This window comes from Phyllobates terribilis, unplaced genomic scaffold, assembly GCF_046119375.1.
Source record: "Phyllobates terribilis strain yellow unplaced genomic scaffold, ASM4611937v1 Scaffold_8__6_contigs__length_399053987, whole genome shotgun sequence".
NCBI classification, from domain to species: Eukaryota; Metazoa; Chordata; class Amphibia; order Anura; family Dendrobatidae; genus Phyllobates; species Phyllobates terribilis.
Window position 1 is genome coordinate 108,279,006 of NW_027362768.1, and position 16,938 is coordinate 108,295,943.

Here is a 16,938-nt window from a genome sequence, read left to right on the forward strand (position 1 = left end):
CAGTTATCAGCATCACGCACCATTCTGCACGTCAGCAGAGTGTTCTTTCTTGCAGCTCTAAACGGATGAGTATCAAGTAGCCAAGAAAGTATATCAGTCTAGAAGTATACCTGACTGATGACAATACACTAAGGGCACTGATTTTTGAAGCTATAAAGGCTACGTGTGTACGTTCAGGCTTTGAAGCAGAAATTTCTGCAGCGTTTCTGCATCTTCTTGGAAGTAAAAACGGTGCGGAAAAAAAGGGAGGTTTTACCGCATTTTTTGAAGCGTATTTGTACATCAATGACTGCTTTTTGGAGCTAAATAAAGCTATTTGGTGGGACATGGCTTTAACCCTTGGATTACTGTCATAACTGGGGTGAGTATATTGGTTAATTTAAATGATTAAAGAATGTGTTTATTGTATTTCAAATAAAGTGTTTACCCTGTGGGTGTATTTAACTCTTTACTTTAATTAGGTTTGGTGATGAAAGGGTCTGACACCTTGTCATAACCAAACAAAAGAGCTAGATGTCAGCTAATCCCATTCACCCAATCTTCATTAGCATTCCCATTCATGTAATTTCTAGGGCAGCTGAGAGCTGCTATTTTTAGCCTAGGAAGGTGCATTAGGCAAACATGGTCCCTGGCTATTAACAGCTCACAGCTATTTCATTACCCGCTACGTCCCCCCGATCAGCACTCAGCAGCGCTTTGGACCAGGGCTGTGGAGTCGGTAAGCCACACCTTCCACTCAGACTACTCAATTTCCATGACACAGACTCCAACTCCCTCATGCATGGCTTATGTTTAAGTGATAAATTTACGGTAGGACACATTTTTCTCAGCTAAAAGTCTAGACCCTTAGATCAGGAATACGACAGACATTTATAGGACATTTCATAACTTTCCCAAATTCTTATGAAAAAATATTCCTCACAAACTGCATTGAACTACTGTACCCAATTTATTATATATTTTAGAAGTCGGTCTATTTAATACCGACTCCACAGCCCTGCTTTAGACGCAGTGTATTTTTGCTGCGTCCAAAATACGGTGTTCTAATGCCGCACTTTTGTTGTCGGTACACCGCATATAATCACACGTCAATCGATCAGAATCTCCAGCGGAGACTAGCGTGTCCGCTACAGAAATTGACATGCTGCGGGTGAGTTTGAGTACGTGGCCACGATCAGGAGGCGCTGCGTGTATATACAGCGTCAAACCCGGAGCGTCCAGGTGTTACAGCATAGTGGATGGGATCTCTAGAAATCCCATGTGCACTATGCGAGGATCAGAGGCTGCGAATCACCCGTGGACACTGACATGCGGCGCGTCTTTCAGGACCGCAGCATGTCAAATTCTCGCGGAGTCGTAAGTTAGTCTCCGCAACATAAATTTGACCACTAGAATGTATTGAATGTGATGAATCCGAATAGTTCAGTGAACACATGTGGATTTACCTGCATTCAATAGAATGCAACGTTTTGGACGCAGCAAAAATATGCTGCATTCAAAGCGCTGCTACGTCAGGATCGTGAACACACAGCCTAAATTTTTTTTTTTTTTAAAAAAAAGGCATGTTCTCCAGCGTCATTTTCATAACCAGCAAAGGAAATGCTGACCGCTGGGCGCTGATATTAGTAGCTGGGGAAGGGGCCATTAGCCAAAAATGTTCCCTGGCTATTAATATCAGCCTACAGCTGTTTGCTTAGCCTTTACTGGCTAGTTTACAGGGGGGCCCCAGAAAAAAAAATTGATATACGGGTCCCCCTATAAAATGTAATCAGAAAAGGCTAAACAGACAGCTGCTGGCTGATATTAATAGCGAGGGAAGGGGAAATAAATACTAGCCCCCTCTGCGGCTAATATCACCCCTCAGGGGTCCCAGAAATGGCACATCCATAAAATGCACCAAATCTGGAGCTTCGCCTCCGCTCTTCCCACTGCCCTGTAGCGGTGGAGAGTGGGGTAATGGGGTTGGGGTTCACATCAGCCTTGTATTGGCGACTGACGTGAAGCGCAGGTTAGTAATGGAGGGTGTCTATAAGACGCCCCCATTACTAACCACGTAGTAAAGTTTACGACGCTTTTTCAATAAATACACGGCCAGAATTAAGTATTTTAATTTAAAAAAAAAATAAAAAAAAATTATTGTACTCTCAGTCCCTGAATCCCTTGATCTTCTGTAAAAATAGTAAAATAAAAAACCATATTCCTCACCTGTCCGCCGTCACAATTGTTCTCGGCGATCTGGGTCACTTCTACAGCAGTGACATCAGCAATCACTGATGTCACTGCTGTAGAAGACAGCATTGTATACGGACAGGAGTGTAAAATCACTCCCGTCAGTGTACATGCAGCTGCAGGAGTGAGGTCACTGGGGTTCATCAGCTGAAAGTCAGATGATCAGCCCTGGTGACCTCAGCACCAGTACTGGAGGGAACATTCTTCAGAATGTTCCCACGCAGCATCGGTGCCATAAAGTGAGGTCACGTGAGCTCTCGGCTGATCTTCAGCCGAGAGCTCACTTGACAGCAAGTCCTGGCAGCGCAGTACACTGCTGAAAGCGAGCACGCTCCCGGCAGTGTACCACCGGGAGGATGACATCGCCGGGGAACGTCGGGTGGGGGGGGGGGGGGGTGCCGGACAGGTGAGAATAGGGTTTATTTTTTTTACTTTTTTTCCACCGCGTGGTACCCGGCTCGGCTGAGGAGACTACTGCTCCCCTCAGCCGCGTCGCTCTCGCTGTTATCAGCGAGAGCAGCGTTCTGATGAGGGGAGTAGTACTCTTCCTCTGCCGACCCAGGTACCACCCGCAGCATTTCCACAGGTATAAATATTATACCTGCGGATTTGCTGCGGTTCAATTAAAGTCAATGGGCGGGAAACGCTGCGGAAAAGCTGCGCACAATTGACATGCTGCGTTTACCGCAATGGTAATCCTGAGCGGAAATTGCCGCATTATGTGCACAGCACATCAGGATTACTATTGCAATAGCTGGCAGGCCCATTACCAAGCGTTTTCACGACGAAAAGCCACCACAAAAACTTATCAAAAACACTACGTGTGCACTTAAAGGGGTTTTCCCACAAACAAAAGTTAATTTTTAAAATTGTCTGTGTCTGACCGTGTATGGAACATACCACATCTCCTGGGCAGGGGAGGAAGCAAAAGACAATACAGACATTACAGCAGGGGATCGCAGAGGATTCATTTTGTGAGGTAAAATATTGTTTAAAAACAGGCAGTGAAATATTTTACCTCAAAATGAATCCTCTGCGATCCCCTGCTGTAATGTCTGTATTGTCTTTTGCTTCCTCCCCTGCCCAGGAGCTGTGGTATGATCCATACATGGTCCGACAGACAATTTTTAAAATGAACTTTCGTTCATGGGAAAACCCCTTTAACTTAAGGGTATGTTCACACCTCGCGTATTTGTAACATTTTTTCCTGCACTAAAAACCAGAGTAGAGGCAGGAAAAACACACATTTGTCTGGTGTTTATGTGTGCATTTGCAGCATTTTTACATACATTTTTCACCCACTCACCCAAAAATGCTGAAAGAATTGACATGCCGCATCATGGCAAAGACGCAGCTGAAATCAAAATATACAGGGAGGGTGCATGAGTATTTCAGAAATATCATCAATTATGCTGGTACTGTAAGACACTGCAAATTTCACACACCAAACATCATGTGTGAACATACCCCAAGTGCTAAAGCGTGTCCATCTACTGTGCATTTATTGGCCTGATGACCGCTGCAGACTTGTGTTTATCGGCAGAATTCAGGCCCGCCATCGGGCAGGATTTATAGAGGTCACAGAGGTGAGGTGGGGTCTGCGTACAATGCTCAGTACAAGTCTTCCTATCTGTAGGGTTTCATGGAGTTACAAGAGGAAGATGACAGATATGTTATTGATCTCCTTAAAAAATATGGGTTGTGCAGTTTACAAGGTCCCTGAAGATGTGCTTATTGAAAGGGGTCCCAATGCTGGGGTCTGCAGAGATGCAGTTTCATAGACAGAAGCTCCGGGTTAGCAGAACCTCAGGCTCTGAATGTTCACAGCGTCAGCAGGAATCAGGGTAGGAGAAGCTGAATAACACCTTTGGCATTTATGACGGTGGGAGAAGAGCCAATTACAGGTAATTTAACACAACGGTATGTATGTAGGTCAGTGTATTCACCATCCAATGCATCAGAAGTAATGCTGGTCATACACGAGGTGAGCATCAGCCAAATTCACTGACTTGACAAAACTAGACTATTAGTGGTGTCCCCGGGGGTCTCCCCACCATCCCTCAACTGCAGATGTCAGACAGGACAAGGGTCTAGTATCTGGAGCTCAGTCGTATCCTTTCGCTGTTGGTTAATAAGCCGCCACCGGGAGTTTCTGGCAGAGATTTGATCCTCTTTATAACCAGTGTACACGTGTATGAAGGGAACAGAAAAAGGGGCACAACTGCTCTCTGCTGCCCTTATCTATTTACCAGGTGTGCAAAAACTTTATTTTAGGTTCTTAAAAGGGGGCTTTCCCACGAACAAAAGTATATTTTAATAAATAGATCTTGGAATAATATTAATTTCCACAATTGGATGTGTTTATATACTGTAACATGTTCCTGTGCTGAGATAATCTTATAAATGTGCCCCTGCTGTGTACTGTGTAATGGCTGTGTCTGACCGTGCAGGAACATGGTCTGATCATACCACAGCTCCTGGGCAGGAGGGAGGGGGGTGGGGGAGCAAAAAAAAGATATACAAACAGGACAGCCAGAGATCACAGCTGATTCTTTGTGAGGTAAAACATTTCACTGCCTGTTTTTAAACAATGTTTTACTTCAAAGAAAGAATCAGCTGTTATCTTGTGCTGTCCTGTCTGTATACTCTTTTCCTTCCTCCCCTGCCCAGGAGCTGTGGTATGATCAGACCATGTTCCTGTACGGTCAGACACAGCCATTACACAGTACACAGCAGGGGCACATTTATAAGATTATCTCAGCACAGGAACATTTTATTTAAATACATCCGTTTGTGGAAGTTATTATTATTCCAAGATCTATTGATTAAAATGAACTTTTGCTTGTGGGGAAACCCCTGTACTAAAACTTTTGATCATTGGATGAGGAGTCTCTGCCCTCCACCTGTAGATGGGCTGAGGCCAATGTCACACAGAAGTTTTATTTTTTTTTTCATCCATTTCCGGTCTGTGCGTCATACATTTTAATCATACGAGGGGAGAAGAAAAAAAAAAAAAAAAATCTTAAAAAAGGATAGCAAACATTTGTCAAACTCAAATGTGTGAGTGGAGTTTTAAATGTACAAGTAGGTGAATGCCAATCTGGGGTTTTGTGGTGATACACTGGACTCAGACATGGGCATGGAAAAACTTGCCAATCCTTATTTATCAAACGACTGCTAGGGATGAATCAGGCAGACAACACCATTAAACCAAACTTTTTTTTTTTTTTTTTGTAGCCATATGAGCAGTTTAGCTGCCATTTTTGGGATACATGAAAGTCAGCACTTTATCTATACTAAGTTACTGTAAAGGCGGCTTCTTTCTTCAGTACAATGACCTTTCGCACTATCATTATTGATCAGCCCACCAGTCATAATGGGATGATAACTTTCATTTTCACTGTAGGCTGGAAAAGTTAATTTTCTTTTTGTGTGTGTTTATTACCAGTCTGAAGTGCAGCCTAGTGGCCATAGGTAGAACAGCAACATATTGCAAAAGCAAAAATGTTTTAACATGAGCAGAATACGCAGTGTTTGGAACACTAGGTGGTGGAAGAGGAACACTTTACTGATGGAAAAAGGAGTTAGAGGGGTTTTTATGTTTTATGTTTTATTTAAAAGGGGATGTCCAATGAAATAATTTACTTATGGGCCGACTATGGTCTTAAAATATAAAGGTAATCACTTACTGGACCATACCGTTCCTCCGATCCGCTGCTTATGTCCCCCTGCCAATCTTCTTTCTGCTTAATTTGGCGGGGACGCCATATGACCACTGCAACCAATCAGCAGAAACCGATCAGATGCATATGTGACGTTCCATCTGAGCAGGAGGAGAAAACTTACAGCTCAGATGGAACGGCTTGTGTCAACCTCTGCAGGAAAAGGAAGCGAGGAGCCCGGCGGGGGACACAGTGAGCACTGCAGAGGAATGATTGGGTCCAGTAGGTGAATATTTGACTTTAAGTTTAAAGACCATCATGGACGCAGTTGTGGACAACACCTATAAAATCACTCTAAAAAGTCTTATCCTTTTTAGAATCATAAAACAGTTGCCTCATTGAAGATGACCTTTCTGACGGTACAGATAACAGTCTAAGGTGTGGACAGGAAGTTACTTTCTCCATACAAAGCCTACGAGACTTACAGCAACACTCCCATAGAAAGGAACTTAAGATCAAGCACTGTCTTAGTGCGTTTTTGCTGTGTTTTTTTTCTGCAGGTAAAACCTGCTCTCTTGGCAGTAAAGAAATTGTGTACAAAAAGCAGGTTTTGCTGCGCTATTTTGGTACACTTGTCTCTTGTGCATGCTGATAAAGTTTAGTGCCCCCAGAAAAAAAAACCTGATGCAACTTCCTGTTGAACCGCTCATTTTTTCTCAAGTGACGGGTGACCTGCGGTAACCTGACTGATGTCACCACTCGCAACGAGAGCACTTTCTCACGCTGCGAGCGTTGAAATCAGTAAGGTTACTGCAGTTAACTGACTGGCTCTCACCGATTACCGTGAGAACAGCCCCATGTGACCTCCGGTAACCTTCATTACATCACCACTCGACACAGCAGCCGCATTCTCATGCTACTGTCAGTGTGTTCTGGCAGCAGTGCTGAGCGGTCACATTCCTGATGTCACCGCTCACCACAGCATCTGGACGTAGCAGAGCTGGGGGATCGTCATGGGATGGATTTACAGCGGACCACTTTGGATTATTTTTTTGTATGGTAATAAATGGGTAATAGAGGGTCAGGGAGTGCTTTTTTACAATTAAACGACTTATCTGTGTGTTTATTACTTTTGACTATGGGTTTAGTATTGGGGATGTCTGACAGACATCTCTCCATTACAAACCCCTGAGCTTGATGTCAGCGGACATTACACAGGTGACAAACCCCAAAACCATGCTTGCCAACGCACCAGGACAAGTAGGAAGAGTCAAGGCTAAGCACCAAAATTGGTGCATCTAATGGGTGTGCCATTTCTAGGGTGGCTGAGGCCTGGTGTTATTAGTCTAGGAGGGGGGGGGGGGCAATATCCACGGCCCCTTTCGAGCCTATTAAGATCAGCCCACAGCTATCTTTTTAGCCTTTGCTGGTTATTAAAAATAGGGGGGACCCCAGGTTATTTTTTTTATTTATTTATTTTTTTTTTTTTGAGTAGGGGGTCCCCCTTTTTAATAACCAGCAAAGGCTACACAGACAGCTGTGAGCTGTTAATAGGCTGGGAACTTTTATGGATATTGGCCCCTTCCCAGAATAACATCAGCTGGTTAGTAAAAATTAGAGGGGACCCCATGCCATTTCTTTATTTTATTTATCTCTGCCTATTTCCTTTTCTGTGAGGTCACATCCTGCTGTCGCTGAGTTTTCAAAACCCAAAAAGCAGCAAAACCCAAGATCTGCGTTTTTGCACTTATTGCTTTCTATGGGTGAAAAAACGCTGCAAAAACACTGAAAGAAGTGACATTCTGCAGTTTACAAAAAAGCAGCAGTTTTCCAATTCAGTCAGGGAAAACAACATTTGTGCATGAGATTTCTGAAATCTCACAGCTTTTGCTAGTACTGTAAAATGCAGCTTTTAAATTTGCATAAAAAAACGCAGCAAAGACAACTAGTGAACAAGGCCTTAGGAGTGGACCAGGACAGTAAGTGAGGGTCATGTGGTCCGATGGGGACTTTAACAGTCAATATACTGGTTTATAAAAGGGGAAATGAAACAGGAAATCCACAAAAAACCCTAATCTTTGCATCATTAGCATGAAGGCTCGTGTTGAGTGTAACATCCTAATTTTGCACAATTTGCAAAACCTACAGAAAAAATATGCCAAAAAACAAACAAAAAAAACCCATAGCAGCGGACACTTACCGGTTCTGTTCTTCTAACTTTGCCAGCAGCTCTACTTCGTCTGGACTTAGTTTTACTGGAGAAGATGGGGAAAGAGCTGGCGTGGACAGGGTGGTGGACGAGGACGTAGTGTGTAATGACGTTGATGGACTCGCCACCTGACTTGCCATTTGACTGACAGTGTGTGACACTGTGTTCTTCACCCATGAGAGAGTAGAACTCAATTTTTCTGCAACCTTGTCTGTCGCCACCTGAAAACACAGATAAAAATATATATTTTCACAGAAGTTCTGCAGTTTTATTTCCTGATCTGTTCCCACCTCATATTACCGAAGAACTAAGTTATTCACTGGGAAAGAAAAAAGGAACTAAAAGAATGTAAACTGCATCTATAAAATATATCTATCTACAAACTGCATCTATTACCAAACTAACCCGCGCTGACCACAACAATCCCTGGACTCAGAATAGGCAAAACTCTACACTGTAGGACCCAAATGATGGCAGAGAATGGGGCACTTCATTTAGCTTCAGGGCTCAGGTGCACAGCATATCCGTATACTCCATATACTACGGTGATGCTATGCGCCTGTAGTACACACCGATCTGCATCCAGTGTGCCTCCAGGTGAGACCAACACATTTCCCAGGTCGTTAAGTTTAAAATGTTTATCAAAAGATAATTAAGGATGAGAACCAGGACTAGTCCCAGCCCCCTGCCCAGCCCGGCTCCAGTCCCAGCCCCCTGCACAGCCCGGCTCCAGTCCCAGCCCCCTGCTCAATAATGTTTAGTTTGTTTTTGATAAAATTTTTAGCTGTCAATTTAATTTATTAAGCGGAAACAGTGCATGTAATTCAGGCTGTCCACGGGCAGGAAGGGATCAGTCAGTCAGTCTGATGCTGTTGAGCTTGCAAACGTGAAGGCTTTATGCTGAATCACTACAGCATTTAAGAGAAAACATACTTGAGAATTTGGAAAGAGAACCAGATGACTAGTCCAAAAGCCAGGTCCTTGGCGGAAAAATAAAAAAAAAAAAATCACAAAATTAAAATACAAATTAAAAAACAAACAAATTATCCATCCAAAATCTGACATGCCGAATCGCTCTGCCCTCACAACAATCTGTCAGAGGAGAGTTTGGAGGCACAAATACACATTAGACCATCGTCCAATATTGTTGGGTTTGACAGACGTTAGTCTAATGTGTATGAGAGCCTTGAGGCTCGCTCATCCGACAATCATTTGTTCAAAGGTTGTTCAAGCAATAAACTATTTTCAACCAATGTTAGGGATGTAGTAAAGAAGTCTTCATTAACTTTCATTCCCCCCTAAACCTGAGTAAATAGTGTATTGCCAGTGTTAAAGAGGTTGTCCACTACTATAGAACATGCCCCCATCAATGTAAACAGTGGAAATAAGATTTTTAGCAAATACCTTGCACTGTCAATCTTGCCTGTGAGCGGCGCTATTGCTGCCTTCAGTGAGAATGTACAATTTTCATAGTCATGAAAATACAGAAAAAGCTTTAAATGAGGTGTGTCCAAACTTTTGGTCTGTACTATATATAGTTTAGTTTGGACAGTAATTGATGCAAAAATATAAAATAAGTTTCTTTTTTTATCTTTAAAAGAAAAAGGAAAAAAAAAATAGGCAATTTAAAAAGGGGTTTTCCCGGTTTCAAAAAACCAGCCCCCAGCTGCAGTTTATTTTAAATAAGAAAAAAAACAAAAACTGTCGTCTACTCCCCACCCTCCCCAGGTCCAGCGCTGAGCATCTGCCACCAGTTATTGTCAGCAGTATAGCAGCTCTGCCAGTGTTGACAGCATGAGCCGTTGAGCAGCTATTGTCTGCAGCGCTGTCGATGTGACGTCATTTCTGCTGACAATGAGAGCAGAAACTCTGCACTGGACCTGGGAACTGTGAGTAAAGCACACTGCAGCCAAGGAACATTGGTTTTCATTATATTTTGTAGGAGTTTTATTATATTTATTAAATTAGATTTAAGGTTATAGATTGCCTACTGCATTTAAAGAGCTATTCCCCCAAAATTCAAGCTTTTTCCTCTCCATTACATAGGGAACAAGTTGCTGATCACCACTGGGACTCCGAAGAACAGGGCTCTGCACCAGCCAATTGCTATAGATAGGGAATAATTTGATCATGAAAATCCTTTAAGGGTTATTCCCAGAAATCAGTGTTCTTTACCATCATGCCAGATGCAGGCATGTGTTGGCTGTATAACAGTCCGCACCCACGGCGGAGCCTGTTCCATATGTATGTACGTAAGGAATGGTATATTACATATCAATTTATATTGTAAGATGTTACCAGAAGTTTTTGCTGCTGTTCTGCATCAAAATCAAAAGTTGGATGCAGCAGAAAGTAGCACAAGTCCTTCCTTTATATTTGCCATTATGAAGATGTCGAAGACAAGTGCTGTTCTGCCATCCAAAATGCCTTTAAGGGGATATTATTATTATTATAGTAGCAAACACAGGTTACTTCTTATATAATGAAAAATGCAAAACATACCAAGACAGGTTTTATCCATTCAGCGACCCTGGGACAGTAAGCTGACGATTAGGGATGAGCAGACCCGTGGAAGTTCTGGTTCTGGCACCCGACCTTTAGACCAAAGTTTGGTTTGGGTACCAGAACACCATTGAAAACAATGGAACTTTGGATTTAGAAGAAAATTCTCTCTGAAACAGGCTTCCACCATAACTCCGAACTTTGCAATGGATTTCCAGAAGTCCGTGTTTAGCGCCGGACACTATCTGGTACAGACCCAGTGACAATACATTTCTCACTCTACCTGGTGGCCTCGGTTTGCCTCCCTTACCTTTCCTATCCCACGGCACAGGGATGACATGGCTTAGACTTACACTGCACTCATGTCATTGCAATCTTAAAAAAAAAAACACAACTTTTTTTTTCTTATTTAATATATAACCAGAAAAACCTTTATTCATTGACCGTTTGAAAAAAATAAGGACATCTAATTACTGATAACTCAAAGCATTAATCGGTCACACCATGAAACGCTTCAGTCCTGCACATCTGTGGTGTCGTAGGGGCCATCAATGAGTACAGTCAGTGTTTCCCATGTGTTTAGGCTACTGGGCTACTTGTAGTGAATGTCATCGCTGCAGCAGAAGATGAAGAGAAGGTATAGATCGGGCATATGGTCATCAACATGCCTCATCCACTTGTGCACTGAATGCAATTAGAAATGTCTGGCAGCAGCTAAAGGGGCAAGATAATTGCAGCCAGGTATGTTTTACTGTAAAACACTAGCATTTGAGAGTAAACATACTTTGAAAAGCCAACCGGGTGCTACAGGGTGAGACCCGAGTAGTCATGCCGTCCCCAGCGGCTTCTCCTCGTCCCACTTCAGCTGACAGGTCTCTCCCTATATAAACAGATGGACGAGACCTGTCCATCACCTGAAGCGGGGTAGGGAGAATGCAGCCCAGGGCATCAGACTAGTCAGGTCTCTCTCTATACGCTCCAGTCGGCTTTTCAAAGTATGGGGAGTCAGAAGAAACAGCTTAGCTGACCACCATCTGAAGTGCAAGGCTAGCTTTATTCAAGTCACAAAGTCAAAGGGAATCTGTCACCAGGTTTTTGCTACCTAATTTGAGAGCAGCATAATGTAGGGGCAGATACATCGCTGGAATCGGTGCATCACTTACTGGGCTGCTTGCAGCAGTTTTGATAGAATCCCCGCTTTCTCTGCAGTAGATCTTGCAGCGCTATGAATGCCAAGCTGGACATAACCCCGCCCACACTATGCAAGCTGCCAATCAGTGGTGGGGGCGGGGTTACAGATTAGCTGTACTGCCTGGCACATGACAGCTAGTCCAGCAATGATAATCTCCTGCTGATAAAACATTGATTGTATTGAAACTACAACAAGCTGTTGAGCAAATGAGATCCCTGGCATCTGACTCTCTGCCCCTACATTATGCTGCTTTCAGATTAAATAGAGACCCTGATTCCAGCAATGTGCACGTCCTGGGATGCTTGCTGTACTTTTTATAAAATCATTGTTTTATCAGCAGGAGATTAAATCACTAGAGGACTAGTAAACTGGCTGCCATGTAGTCCAAACCCGCCCACACCACCGATTGGCAGCTTTCTGCCTATGTAGTATACACAGAAAGCTGCCAATCAGTGGTGCGGGAGGGGGCTATACAGTGCTCAGCCTTCTGAGAACTGGTAGACGTGCAGCAGATAAAAGTTTTTAATCAAAACTGCAGCAAGCAGCCCAGTAAGTGGCTTTTCACAGGAATCAGGGTCTCTGCCCATCATCATGCTTCTCTCAGATGGGGGTAGAAAAAAAATCTGGTGACGGAATCCCTTTAAAATTTCAGTGTTCAATGAAATATCTGAACTGGAAGAGAACCTGGCATAAGTGACTAATAGAAGTTCTGTTACCATGACCTGCACTATGGACTGGGATGTCAGAGATCATTAATTACAGCCAAATCATCCGTTACCATCATAAATCAGTGTCTCTCGGGGAAATGCATGGACAGGGCTGAAGAGCAGTAATTAAGAGTTACGTGATGATACTTTGGTCAGGACAATACTCTGATCTAAGAGAATGAAGCAAAAGAACAGAAAAAAAAGTACCAATATAATGTGGATGAAAATAAAAATCTCTACAGTTGAATTTCTGCAATTCTCCAAATTCGGTGGGACCATTAGACCATTCTGTGTGTATAAGGACACATGGGAAAGCATCATGCATGTTGAATGCTTTCGATCCCTGGGAAGATAAGTTATGGTCACATCAAGAATGCATTTGTATGGAGGAACTGGAAAAGGGGGTGGGAAAAGGTGTCAGCGTTGTGCAGAGTCCCTCATATAGGTAGGATAGTTCCTGCCAAAATTAGCAGGTCCAGAAGCCTTAGTTCTTGTACGTATGGGCACCTTCGCACAGTCTTTCTGCGGAGTTATCGCAGCAGAAACTAGTAAGAAAAATTGGAGTTTAAGAACGAAAAATTGCAAAAAGACTTAGCATATTCAGGAGCTTTTGGCTCGGTTAAGTACTCCTTTGTTCTGTATGAGATATCCGTTGCTTAAGTCATCCGGAAGGGACAAATTATTTCCAGGGGGGACAAACCGATCACTGAAATTCCAACAGGTCAGATCCTTCTCTACCTTGAAATCTTCTGCTGCAGAAGATTCAGGAGGCCCCTATACACAATAGACTGCTTGCCAATTCACCAATATCAGTGGATTGGGCCAACTGTAGCCCCAATGTGATCCCATATCAATGCTGGAGATTGAGATCTGCTTGGTTTGTCTTTTTAACAAGAGAACATTCATAAAGTTCGCAATGACCTAAATCGGTGAAGGTTAGTTCAGATCATCCATGCATTTAAAGGCTATTCAAAATGGCTATTGATTTTTGCTTGATTTTTTATTTTATTTTATTTTTTATGTAAAAAGAAAAAAAAAAATTGATTTTTTTTAATTTTCTTCATTTTTGTTTAATTTTAAAACTAGTAGTAGATGCAAGAATACATTGTAAATGTTAGACAATAGGTCTGCACATACTGTACATAGATTAGCAAGCAAATTTCTTGGCGTTTATGGATTTAAAAAATAAATCCAAAAAATGTAGAGGAAAATTTAAGTCTGAACCCAGGAACAATAAATTCATCAGCAACTTGATGACAGTCTCCATATACCAAAAGGAGAGAAGTCTACATAGCAGGGTAAGTAAAGAAAGAAAGTAAAAACCCAAAGAAAGCCAAAAATTAGCTACCCCACAAAGATGCCAAATTTATTGATTTTGAAGCCAATCTCAAAGAAAAGTGGAGCTCCACCTTTAATAAGCCGTCAGAAGATTGGCACATTTTAACACCAAATATGTCTCACCTCCACCTGTTATACTTCAGTGTGGCTCACAACCTGGAACAAAATAGCAAGAAGAAGCCGTCAGGATCCACTATTTAATCACACGTAGTGAGAAAAACCTACATTATATGACCCTTTAAATGAGCCAGTTTAGAAAGAATCAGTCACCAGGTTTCTGCTACCCCATCTGAGAGCAGCATAATGTAGGGGCAGAGACCCTGATTTCAGAGATGATAAAAATCACTAGTTTTATCTGCTGAACATTAGCAGTTCTCTGAATGCTGAGCTCTGTATAACCCCGCCCACACCACTGATTGGCAGCTTTCTGTGTGCACTGTGCATAGGCAGAAGGCTGCTAATCAGTAGTTCAAGTGGGGTAATACAAAACATGAACATTCTTGACTACTTTGCATCGGGAAAACTAGTAGTCTAATGATAATCTCCTACAGAATAAACTGATTTTAATGAAGACTACAGCAAGCAGCCCAATAAGTGATACATCTCTGGAATCGAGGTCTCTGTTCACTACGCTGCTCTCAGATAAAGTGTCAAAAACCTGGTGACACTCCCTTTAAAAACACAATTATCGATTTTGCAGCGGTAGTGTCTCGACATTTACAGTATAGGATAAATGTAGGACTATTTATATATTATGCTCATGTATATCTTCAACCTCTCCCTCTCTTCGGGTATCTTCCCCTACTCCTTCAAACACTCCATCATCACTCCATTATTAAAAAAGCCCTCTCTTGACCCTTCCTGCACAAACAACTACAGACCAGTCTCCAATCTTCCATTCATCTCTAAACTCTTGGAGCGCCTGGTCTACTCCCGCCTTACCAGCTACCTCTCCACTCACTCTCTTCTAGACCCATCACAGTCCGGCTTCCGCCCTCTACATTCTACAGAAACTGCGCTCATCAAAGTAACCAATGACCTTCTGACAGCAAAACATAATGGTGACCACTCTTTGCTCATTCTTCTTGACCTCTCTGCAGCCTTTGACACTGTTGACCACCACCTCCTACTCTCTATGCTTCACTCAATCGGCATAAAGGACACTGCTCTCTCCTGGTTCTCCTCCCACCTATCTGACCGCTCTTTCAGTGTATCGTTCGCTGGCTCCACTTCTTCCCCTCTTCCTCTCACTATTGGGGTTCTTCAGGGTTCAGTCCTTGGCACTCTTCTCTTCTCTCTCTACACAGCCCCAATTGGACAGACAATCAGCAAATTTGGTTTGCAGTATCATCTTTATGCTGATGACACACAACTATACACCTCATCCCCTGACCTTACCCCCGCTGTACTACAGAACACCAGTGACTGTCTGGCCGCAGTTTCTAAAATCATGTCCGCTCTCTATCTGAAACTCAACCTCTCAAAAACTGAACTTCTTCTGTTCCCGCCGTCCACTCACCTCTCTAAATCTGACATCTCTCTCTGTGTGGCACCACAATAATGCCGAGCAAGCAGGCGCATTGCTTGGGCGTTGTGTTTGACACCAATCTCTCTTTCACCTTCCACATACAATCTCTTGCCCGCTCTTGTCGCTTGCACCTGAAGAACATCTCTAGAATCCGCCCCTTTCTCACCTTGGAAACAACAAAAACCCTCACTGTTGCCCTGATCCACTCCCGCCTTGACTACTGTAACTCTCTCTTAATTGGCCTCCCCCTCACTCGACTTTCCCCCCTCCAGTCCATCCTTAATGCTGCAGCCAGGGTCATCTATCTGGCTAATCGTTACTCAGACGCTTCCGCTCTGTGCCAGTCATTGCACTGGCTGCCCATGAATTATAGGATCCGATTTAAATTGCTTGTTCTCACCCACAAAGCTCTCCACAGTGTGACACCCCCCTACATCTCTTCCCTCATCCCTGTTTATCGGCCTACCCGTTTTCTACGCTCTGCAAGCAACTTTCGACTAACATCCGCACTAATCCGTACCTCCCACTCCCGGCTTCAAGACTTCTCCCGAGCTGCACCTATTCTTTGGAATGCTCTACCCCAAGAAATTAGGATGAACCACAATTTACACAGTTTTAGGCGCTCCCTAAAAACACATCTGTTTAGGGTGGCCTATCACGTTCCCTAATTAAAGTCCTTTTATATTCTCATAGCCCATTCCTTATTTCTCCAAACATAAGTCTCCACCCAACCAAAAAGCACTAGATACTGGCTGGTGATAAGCTCATGCAGCCTCTATCTATCCCTCATCCCCTCAAGATGGCCGGACCATCATTGTAAATAAGCCATTGTACTTTGTGTCACCCCCACCTCATTGTAGATTGTAAGCTCTTAGGAGCAGGGTCGTCATTTTTGCTGTAATTATTGTATTATCTTTAGCTATGTTACTTAGGACTGTTGTACATGAACCTGTGAATTGTTAAGCGCTGCGGAATATGTTGGCGCTATATAAATAAAGATTATTATTATTATTATATAACGCCAACACATTCAGCAGCGCTTTACAGACTACTGTCCCCATTGAGACTTACAATCTAAATTCCCAATGAGTATTTGTTATTTGCAGCGAGGGAAGAAACCGGAGGAAATCGAGAATTTCTCCACATGGAAATCATGATGTTTCCATTGTATATTTCTGTAAAATTCCTTCCTGATGGGTTATAAGTGAGCATAATAAATAAAACAAGACATACAGATATGGGATTTCCTTAGGAGACAACTCCTTTAATAAACATTTATTTGCAATAATGGTCTACTTGGGTTACATCACAGATACCTCGGAGGAAGGGCTCTCCTCACATCTCACTTTTTGGCACATTGGAAGTAGCACATTGACCTGGAGTAGATCCCAGCATAAACTCCAACATGCTCATAGACCCAGTATATGCCGGGTGTAGGTAAAGCTGTCAACCGGAAGTATAAGGAGCAAAGTTTTACAGAACGCAGTAATCAATGCCGGGTAACACCGGCATCCATCAAGAAAACCCGATCTTTGTAGAATCAATCTAACTGTCCCTCCTGCTCAGCGCCT

General features: G+C 43.0%; 1 protein-coding gene across 5 annotated transcripts in view; it reads right to left on the reverse strand.

The window, feature by feature from the left end:
• The window catches only part of EVI5 (ecotropic viral integration site 5), a 156,216-nt gene that overhangs the window by 109,720 nt on the left and 29,558 nt on the right, over nucleotides 1-16,938 (reverse strand). For 4 of the 5 annotated variants that reach the window (XM_073643196.1, XM_073643195.1, XM_073643192.1 and 1 more), the window contains exon 2: nucleotides 8,092-8,321. In XM_073643196.1, the coding sequence (XP_073499297.1) occupies nucleotides 8,092-8,240 (149 nt within the window). In that variant the 5' untranslated portion in view covers nucleotides 8,241-8,321. Of the gene's footprint in view, nucleotides 1-8,091; nucleotides 8,322-13,962; nucleotides 13,996-16,938 lie in introns of all 5 variants that reach the window. The other variant, XM_073643193.1, reaches the window with a different exon arrangement.